A 10,064-nucleotide genomic window follows, 5' to 3' on the forward strand; every position below is an offset into this window, starting at 1 on the left:
TGGTGGAATAATTAAATAAATTTCGGCGAAAACCAAAAAAAGAATAATAAATAAACTTTTTTCCAACGACGGAACCTTTTCAAGGAAATAAATGGGATCTTTGGATGCTCTTGAGGTAAGGGAATATTTTTTAGAATTCTACCAGATTGATGGAAGAATTTTAAGAATTATTTCTAATATTTCAACATAAAAATTTGAAACAATTAAAATCATGACCTTAGGATAAATTTAAAAAAAAATGGTACCATCTTTTGGATGGACATATGGGGGTACTATAACCTTCCCCACATATAACTGAATTCCTAAATCTTGTTCTAGTTAGTAGACCTGAACTTATTCTTTTAGGGACCCTTAGTCAAGCTTAGAAGCTCCTTAAGATGATAGATTTCTTAGGTGGCCAATCATACTTAGTTAAAAGAGATTAATGGCAACTCCATTTGTTAAGTCTAGCTATAGAGTTTCAGATCTATAAGTTATGACACTAATAATCAGAAAAATAGTTGTGATCTCAATTACAAATAAGAAGCTGATGAATTACAACTTTTGGTTCAAAAATATACAAAGAACAGATGTCAGAGGCTACCCTAAATCATCATCATTTTATTGTCACATACAAAACACTTGTTCTAAATATAAGAGGGAGTAGAGATGTGCCAAAATCAATAGCACCGAGAATAGAGTAGAATATGTCTTCTATTTCAAGCCGAGTTGGGTTTTGCAAACTCAAGGGACTTCTTGCCATCATGTGCATTTCCGAAAAAGCTGTTCATGTAATCCGAAAAAACAAACTCTCTATATCGAGCCACTCCATCTTTCTCGACCACCTGAGGCAATGGTGCAATCTTTTGTGTTGCTTGTGGGCTCGTAAATATTGGTATTGACACTCTGGACTTTGTGCTTGTGGTGCGAACTCTATGTTCTGCACTTTTGTACCTTCCATTACTTAATATCTGAATAAAACAAATTAAAAACACAATTATTAGTATTTTTTTTTTTCAATCTTCCATTTGTTCAAATTCTTATGCTATAGTATGATTAATTTTCGAATGAAATGAAACGAGTGTCGATAGAAACTTTGATTTGAACCTGTAACATATCGCCAATGTTGATGACCAAGGCACCAGGAACAGGAGGAATCTCTACCCACTCTCCCCTCTTTCCCATGTCTACATCTTCTGGGACTTTTACATACAAACCACCAATCCCATCTTGTAATAAGATTGTGAGAGTACCCATGTCAGAATGGCGTCCTACACCAACTGTGAGTTCAGGATTAGGACATGTTGGATAATAGTTCATATTAACCATCTTCTTTCCAATGAATGCATCAATCTTTGAGTCATCTAGTTCCACTCCAAGATTTCCCATCAAAGCTTCAAGCAATTTCCTCACCATATCAAGGGATGTGTTCAAGTATTGAAGAGCAACATCCCTACAAAGAGAATATTGATATTTATATGAATATGAAACTCTATAAATGCGGTTTGGAAATAGCAAGGAAAAGAAGAATAGATAGGACAGAACATATTTCGTTACCTGCACTCTACAGGCCAATGTTGAAGAGCTTCAGCATCATTAGTGTAGGCCATGCTAATATAGTCTTTCCATTCCAATGCTTTCTCTTTCTCTGGGACAAAGCTCGTACCATACTTCACTAACGGGGTTGGACTCACTTCTTTGCGATAAACAGCCTTCCTTTCAGCGGGCAGACCAAAGAAGTTATGGGCGGTCCCTTTAAGGGACTCCAGTAGTTCGACGGGTACTCCATGGTTCACAACTTGGAAGAAGCCAAGAGTCTCAGCGGCTCTAACAATCTCCTTGACTACTTCATCATGGTCAGGGCCATCAAGCCTCGACAAATCAACCGGTGGGATCTCACATTTGGTTGCATTTTTCTTATCAATCTGCTCGGCTGGTGGTTGAATGTAAGCCTGGGGCACCTTTGATATGCCAGAGTCCACCAATCCCTTCACCCCGTTTCCATCTTGAACGACAAAGTTGAAAAGTGAGTTGCCATTATCGAAACTTGGAGCCATTTGGGTCTGTTGTATATTTCTTTTGTATGTCGAGAAGTTTTATTGATAAGAGGTTGTGTGGTGCTTCAACCAAAGGGAAGGGGGCTATTTATAGCGCATGGATGGTTCATCATCAAATATTAAAATTTTAGTTTCCTATTGACCTGTATGGTGAATGGCTTTGAATTTTTCAGCAAGACAAGGTATTAGGCGTTTAAAGATTGACAATTATCACTTTTGGTGAAGAAACTTAGCATTCTATAAAAAAAAATAAAAATCAAGGAAGCTGCCTTAATCTAGAACGGGTTCTCTCCATCTGACCAAAATGGAAAGGAAAATTTCTTAAAACTTTCCATTTGCACATTAATTTTTTTTAAAAGGAATAATGATAGAATACATTTTCTCCACGGAATTAGAGATGGGAGTAATTAGAAAATTGTTCTCCCAAGATATTACGTCATATTCATAAGTAAATATTCTCAAATTTTAACTTAGAGTTTTCGACAGGTGGGTGTATTCAAGATATTTGGGCTCTTTTTGACTGATGCTATTATTTTTTACAAATGAGTTAATTAGATAATTGTTATATATCCATTTGTTTCCTCTTGTATATTTGGGTTCTAACTGGAATGTTTATTCAAGATCGTGTAGTTCTATCAATAAAGAGTTTCAAATCCAAAATTCAATTCCGGGTGATGAAAGTGATTGATTTCATGCAATTTTCATCCAAATTACGTTGACGATTAGAATAATATTAACAGGACTTTCGAAGGGTATTGATTTTGTGCTTCAAAAATAATATATTTTATTAAATTGAAACACAATATAGCAGCATATGTAAAATATGTTAATTATATTTAAAATACAATAAGTTAGTTAATTATTTATTTCAATTGCATAATAATATAATAAGAAGAAGAAGGAGGATGAAAGTTTTGACTTAATTTTGTTTGAATTAATCCACAAAAATTGAGATGCATGCTGTAAGAAGATAATAGTCAACAAATTCCACAAGTTGCTTTTCCATTTAGGAAAATTTCCTGGTTGAGACAAAGGTTCGATCTCCATCAACCTTATTTCTTGTTGTTTTTGGAAATCTAACTGTCGATGTCATTTGTGGAAAGTTCGTTCCGATAATTGATTAGAGTTGGCATTGGGTCAGATCAAAGCGGATTTTTATTCGTCTTGAACCCAATCTGATTTTATATTCATCAAATTTAAATCGGATCAGAATTTTTTTTAAAATTTTTTTATACCCGAATCCAAACTCGATCCGATACTGTATAAATCGTACCTGACTCGACCCGACCCAAAATTAATAAAATATTATTTTTTAAATATAAATATTTAAATATATAATTATATAAAAATATATAAAAAAAAATTAAATAATTAATTAAAAAATAATTTTTTATATAATGTCAAATCGAGTCGAGTTTGAGTTTTAGAATCGAGTCGAGTCAGGTTTGCCTAAAACTCAAACTCGACTTGACCCCAATTTTTTCTTAGCCTTATCTGACTCGACCCGAAACCCAACTTAAAAAAAAAATTAGATTTTATATGGTCGATTCGGGTCAGAACCGTCAGGGGCGAATTGGGTTGCCAACCCTATAATTGATAGAGTTGTCCAAGCATCGCAATGTGATGATTTCGTTGCAAGTTATAGATTTGAAAATTAATAAGTTGAATTCATCATTTGGATATGGTGTTGTTTCTTTTATTCCCATTTATTTCCCGTTCATGACTTCTACTAAAACCCCAAACTAGTCTGATCTCTATTTTGGAGCCTTATCAGGTTCATTTTTAAATATATATATATATATATAAATTTTAATATGTTTAAATATATTTTATAATTAAAATTATATAAAAATATAATTTTTAAAAAATCTTATCCAAAGTTGGGCATCTAAGTTTTTAACCCCAAAATATTTTCCATAATGATCGAACCTGGATTGCGTTCCATTCTAAGTGATGAGTTTCCCATTCCAACCAAATTAATCTAATTCATTAATTGGCCATCACTGAAGAAAAAAGCCAAAGAACATTCTTTGCCTTAATTATCTTCGAGGTAAGCCAAAGTCCTGGAAATGACGAGAAACGGAAAAAGATAAAAAAGAACAAAAAAGTTTTGTCGAATTTATTTGACCATTAATTCGGTATATTGAATTTTGATAATTTACAATTTGATACAAAGAAATTATAAGAAAATATCAAATTAAAATTTAATATGGATTAATCCTAAAATGAGGAATTAATTGATTGAATAACTGTTTGCTTTAGATTCTATGAATGAATTAATAGTTTATTGCTACAATCTTAATCATAAAATTAAAAAAAAAATAGAACTAATTGATTTAGTGTTGAGATATGGAGATTTAAAATTTTTTTTTACAAAAATATTTAAGGTAAGAGAAGACTGTCCTCATTCAGAATCAAAACAAACCATAGGTATTAAAAAAAAAAAAAAAACCCTTATATTAAATTTATAGATAAAAAAATTGCTGACAAAAACCAGCATTTTAATCATTTAGATAAACAACTTCATTGATAGCAAAATCAACATCACCGACTATTTCTTGATCAATTGATATATTATTAGAATTAGTATTTGAAAATTATAGATTTAAGAGAGTTTAGACATATAATTTCTTCTTCAGTCAAGCATATAATAGACTAAAGATTTAAGAATAAATTAGAAATAAAAAGAAAACCAATAAAAGTATATCTGTCCTCAAACAGAAATGGTAGCTTGATATATTTAAATTGGGTTTTGGACATTATTGTTTGAGTTCAAATCTGGTCCAACTTAAAATATTATTGAATAAATAAAATAAGTTTATTTAATTTTAATTCTAAATATATATTTAAAAATATTAAAATCTTTGTATTATATATTTTAAAAAAATTGGGCCTAAGTACTTGGCAAATTTATTATTCCATATATATTAATATAGACAAGAAAAGTTCATTTTAATAATTTTGATGGACTAAGTCCTTGATGGTGATGACAAAATTCTGGCAAACTTTCGTAAAATATAGATTATGAAAAGATATTTTTGTCCATTAAGTGAAATTTAGTATTTCTTCACCAAGAATAGTAATTAATGTCTAATATTTTATGAACTATTACAATCATTCACCAAGAATAGTACTTCTTCATTTTTATTTTCTTTGTCTATTTGTTTTAGGAGGTCTCAATTTGTTACTACTTTTTCAAAAGTAAACAACAAATGTGATTGAATTTTCAATTATACCTTTTTTGGTTTGCCATCATTTGCTGTTGGTTATATCTATGGTGCTTTTTTTTTTCATTTTTTCTTTTCTTTTGAAAGACATGGTTATTTGAAAAAAATTCTGAAATTTGAAATATAAAAAAAGACTAAAATTTATATATTTGTTTCAGAATTGTGTTCCTATTTTTGGTGTTCTTTTATTTTGTTTTTGTATTTTTTGTATTTTTACTTTTAATATACAGCTATACATCTTTGACTTTAGTTTTGAGAAAATTTAACTTTTCAAATCTATTTGCATAAGACTGATCTTTGTTTTTTTATCGTTGTGCTAATGACTTTGTATTTTTTTGTGCTATGATTTTGGTGGGTTTTTTTCTTCTTGCAAATGACTAATCTCTTAAAGATAGTTGTCATATATAAAATATAAATATAGATGTAAATATAAAAATTCTTTTACATAACCATTTTCACTATTTTACTGAGATTTATTTTTGGCTTTATTCTATAAGCATATTAAAATTTTTAAAATATGTTTTTCATGCCTTAAAACCATTTTACTTTCTTCATCTTGTTGTTTATCGGTCATTCTCTAATTTTTTTTTTTCCTAAAGTAAATAATGTGTCTTGAGTTGTGAACTTTAGAGCAAGATTTTATAGCAATGCGGAGAACCGGTGGATAAATAAGCCTTTTTTTTATTTATAAAATCTTTGTCATCCGGACTTGAATTTTAGATACGAATAAACATTCTAGAACCAATAGCTATCGATTTTCCCCATTTTTTTTGGTCAGAATTGGCGGTAGCTGAAAATCCATTTCCTTAAGTTTCTTCCAATGTTTACGTAAACAAGTAACTGAAATCAAAGATGAAAAACTATAAATGATCATATTTAAACGCCCAAAAACTTTTCTTGCTGAAACGTTCAAACCCATTCATCATCAATGTCAAATGATAATTATTATTTTAATATTAGTTTTTTTTTTTACAAAGAAAAACAACGAAGACTTCTAAATTTAAATTTAACAAAAACAACTTAGGAATCTTTAATTTGAAATTTTGAGATTATATAAGAAGGGAATATTATTTGATATTGTATAATCCAAGTTTGATTAATTGATCTCCATATTTTTATACCAACAACAAATGTAAAGAAATAAAAACGACCAAAAGTTTGGTTTGAATTTCTTTTTTTGACCCCCGAAAATATAAGAAATAAGAGATAAAAATGGCATCAAAAATAAATAAGAGATCCATAGACTAAAGAAGTAAAGAAATGAACGTATAGTCATGCGTAGGCTCCTTACGTCTGTGAAAAGACTAAGCATTAACGATCAAAAACTGTTGAGTCATGCCAAATCCCGCATTGATTATAATGGTACTATATAAGCATATCCCTAATTTTATTAAATTTCTCAACTTAAATTGCACGTTCATGTTTGATTTGATATGAAAAGTAAAAAATGTTTTAAGTTTGTTGTTTGTTTATATTATTTATTTTTTAATAAAATTGATAAATTGTATATTTTAATGAGAAAATATATAAAAAAAAGCTATTAAAAATAAATGTGAAATATAAAAAGTAAAAGTTGTAGGTATATTTAGAAAAGAAAAGTTGATATATAGTTATGGGAAATCTAAAAATAATAGACATTCAATCAGAGAAGGAGAAAACATATAAAATATAATTATTATTTCAGATTAAAATTTAGTCATAATATTTTCGGAAGTATACCATTTATTTTCATTACTGAATCAAACAAATAACCATATATACTGCACAAAAAGACTTAACATTCATTAAATAACCATGCTTAAGTTTGAATTTTGAGGTGAATGGTATGGCATTTAATTTTGTGATCGGGGAAAACAATCTTTTTAATTATAAAAAGAAGTTATAATGTGAATCCTCATTGGGGTTTATCTCTTTTTCTAAATTTAGAAACAAAAGGAAATTTCGTTGAAAGGAATTTAGACTTTGGGCTAATGAAAGGTGCCCCAAGCTTTCCATTCGCCTACCATAAAGCAAGCATGAGCAAATCACCATTGACCATGACTGATTAGTGGGTCAAGCATAAGCAAATCACCATTGATCATGACTGATAGATCTAAGGAATTGGAAGCATTCCATTTCTTTGTTCTTTCCATATTTGATTATTTTGGACTCTGCAGAAGAGGTATTAATTTCTTGGATATTCTATTATGAATGTAACATATAGTTATCTGGGTTTTTGTACCTATTGATTATTGACCAATATATATAAGGAATTTAGGTATAAATTGGTTAATTTTGTTAATTTACTCTGAAAATAAAAAAAATTTTAAAAAATATGTTCAACAACATAACTAAAAAATATTTTTGAATAATTAAATGTAAATTTTTTTTTTTACAAAATTCATGATTTAATTTTTATATAGGACAATTATATTAGAATGGTTGCTAAATTTAGTTTAGCATTCATATTTAAACAATTTTGCCTTAGTTTTCTTTGGGATCATCTCGATTTTATAACTAAAATTAGTCATGAGCTTTGTATCCAAATTTCACGTACTGAAATGATGTCTAATGTTTGTAAAATATGATTAAAATATTTGAAGTGCTCTATACCATTGAAAAGTCATTTTTTTTAACAAAAAAGAAAAAAAAAAAAGAAAAGTCTTGTAAATACTTCGTTTGAATTGTGATTTCCTGCATGTAGAGAGAGTTCATATTCACACAAGGCAGCGCAGGGCTTGAATTTTAGATTTAATAATATTTTTATTTATTGTAGTAATAATAATAATATTTTAGTCAGAATCGGGGATTTGCCATTCTAGAAATATTGTGGAAGCTGAAATTCGAATTCCTTGGTTTATAAATTATTAAATATCTTTAAATGCTTATGTAAATACCAAGCATCTTCTCTTCGGAAGAAGTCTAAACCATCGATGCGCTATAAATAGAGCCCATCACTTGGTTTGATGAACCACACAACTTCATATCAATCAAAACCTCTAGACATACAAAAGAAATATTCAACACTCTTAGTTACATTTATTTACACCCAAATGGCTCCAAGTTTCGATAATGGCAGCTCACTTTTCAACTTTGTCGTCCGAGATGGAAATGGCATCAAAGGAATTGTGGACGCTGGCATCTCAAAGGTCCCCCAGGCTTACATTCAACCACCGGCCGAGCAGATTGATAAGAAAAATGCAAGAAAATGTGAGGTGCCACCGATTGATTTGTCGAGGCTTGATGGGCCTGACCATGATGAAGTTGCCAAGGAAATTGTTAGAGCAGCTAAGACTCTTGGCTTCTTCCAAGTTGTCAACCATGGAGTGCCTGTTGATCTACTAGAGTCACTTAAGGATGCTGCACATAACTTCTTCGGCCTGCCAGCTGAAAGAAAGGCTGTTTATCTTACAGGAGTGAGTCCAACTCCATTAGTGAAGTATGGGACAAGTTTTGTTCCTGCGAAAGAGAAAGCATTGGAATGGAAAGACTATATCAGCATGGTATACACCAATGATGCAGAAGTTCTTCAGCATTGGCCTATAGAGTGCAGGTGGGCTTTTCCTTTCTTTTTTCTCGAAAGAAGCCAATTGACTAGTATTAGTTTATTTATATATACTTACCATCAATTGATTCTTTTACCTTATTCTTCTTTTAGGGAAGTGGCACTTGAGTATTTAAAGACATCGCTTGACATGGTGAAGAAATTGCTTGAAGTTTTGATGGAAAACCTTGGAGTTAAACTAGATGACTCGAAGATTGATGCACTTATTGGCCGGAAGACCGTCAATATGAACTACTATCCAACATGTCCTAATCCAGAGCTCACAGTTGGTGTAGGGCGTCACTCTGATATGGGCACCCTCACCGTCTTGTTACAAGATGGGATTGGAGGTTTGTATGTCAAAGTTCCAGACAATGCATATATTGATAAACAAGGAGAATGGGTAGAGATCCCACCTGTTCCTGGTGCTCTGGTCATCAATGTTGGCGATATGTTACAGGTTCAAATCAAAATTTGAATAAGGGTCCTTTTCTTTAATGAAAAATAATCATGCAAATACCATATGTTTTTAATTCATCTATGTTTGTCTGCAGATATTAAGCAATGGAAAGTACAAAAGTGCAGAGCATAGAGTTCGTACGACAAGCACAAAATCAAGGGTGTCAATACCAATATTTACAATTCCAAAACCAACAGAGAAGATTGGACCGCTGCCTCAAGTAGTACAGAAAGATGGAATTGCTCGTTATAGAGAGTTCGTTCTTGCAGATTACATGAACAACTTTTTTGGAAATCCACATGATGGCAAAAAGTCCCTTGATTTTGCAAGGATTTAATTTACTTGATGGAGAATAATTTATATGCCTAAATTTAATTTTGATTTAATTTTGTCTTTTTGCTGGTTCCTAACTTCTTATTTCATCTTCTATTGAATTTTGAAATTAAAGAAAATAAATGTACACAGACTCGTATCTCGATAAGAAATTATCTGGCTATTGATTTTCTAATAGAGTGTAAAATTTATTAACTTCTATCAATAAAATTCATGTTAAGCGTAAATTCATATTAAGCATTATGTTGCCTTTTCGTTTTACCTGAGGAATTTTTTTTATCCCCAAATTTAAACCAAAACCTTCAGCTAGAGCCTCAATTATCAATGTGTACATTTGGAGAACTTAAAAGAATCTATTCGATTTACTAATCAGTATTTTCTTTACAAAAAATCAATTACCAGTGCACTCGAAAATTTGGCTTAGTTGATTGATCCCTTACTCTAAGAAAAGGTTCCAATTCCTTTCCTTTAATTTCAAAGAACAG

The 10,064-nt window shown here is 30.5% G+C and overlaps 2 protein-coding genes across 2 annotated transcripts; one reads left to right on the forward strand and one right to left on the reverse strand.

The window, feature by feature from the left end:
- Positions 1 to 488: 488 nt before the first annotated feature.
- Positions 489 to 2,098, reverse strand: LOC149511603 (scopoletin 8-hydroxylase-like). Its single transcript, XM_089754467.1, has 3 exons — positions 1,537 to 2,098; positions 1,087 to 1,432; positions 489 to 950 (listed from the first exon to the last, which is right to left on the reverse strand). The coding sequence occupies exons 1-3, from the start codon at positions 2,034 to 2,036 to the stop codon at positions 699 to 701; spliced, it is 1,098 nt and encodes a 365-aa protein (XP_089610593.1). The 5' UTR covers positions 2,037 to 2,098; the 3' UTR covers positions 489 to 698.
- Positions 2,099 to 8,118: 6,020 nt separating this feature from the next.
- Positions 8,119 to 9,644, forward strand: LOC149511604 (scopoletin 8-hydroxylase-like). Its single transcript, XM_089754466.1, has 3 exons — positions 8,119 to 8,795; positions 8,901 to 9,246; positions 9,341 to 9,644. The coding sequence occupies exons 1-3, from the start codon at positions 8,209 to 8,211 to the stop codon at positions 9,581 to 9,583; spliced, it is 1,176 nt and encodes a 391-aa protein (XP_089610592.1). The 5' UTR covers positions 8,119 to 8,208; the 3' UTR covers positions 9,584 to 9,644.
- The last annotated feature ends 420 nt before the right edge of the window (positions 9,645 to 10,064 follow it).

Source organism: Durio zibethinus, chromosome 25 (assembly GCF_047325235.1).
Source record: "Durio zibethinus cultivar Kanyao isolate XHJ-2024 chromosome 25, ASM4732523v1, whole genome shotgun sequence".
In the NCBI taxonomy this organism is placed as follows: Eukaryota; Viridiplantae; Streptophyta; class Magnoliopsida; order Malvales; family Malvaceae; genus Durio; species Durio zibethinus.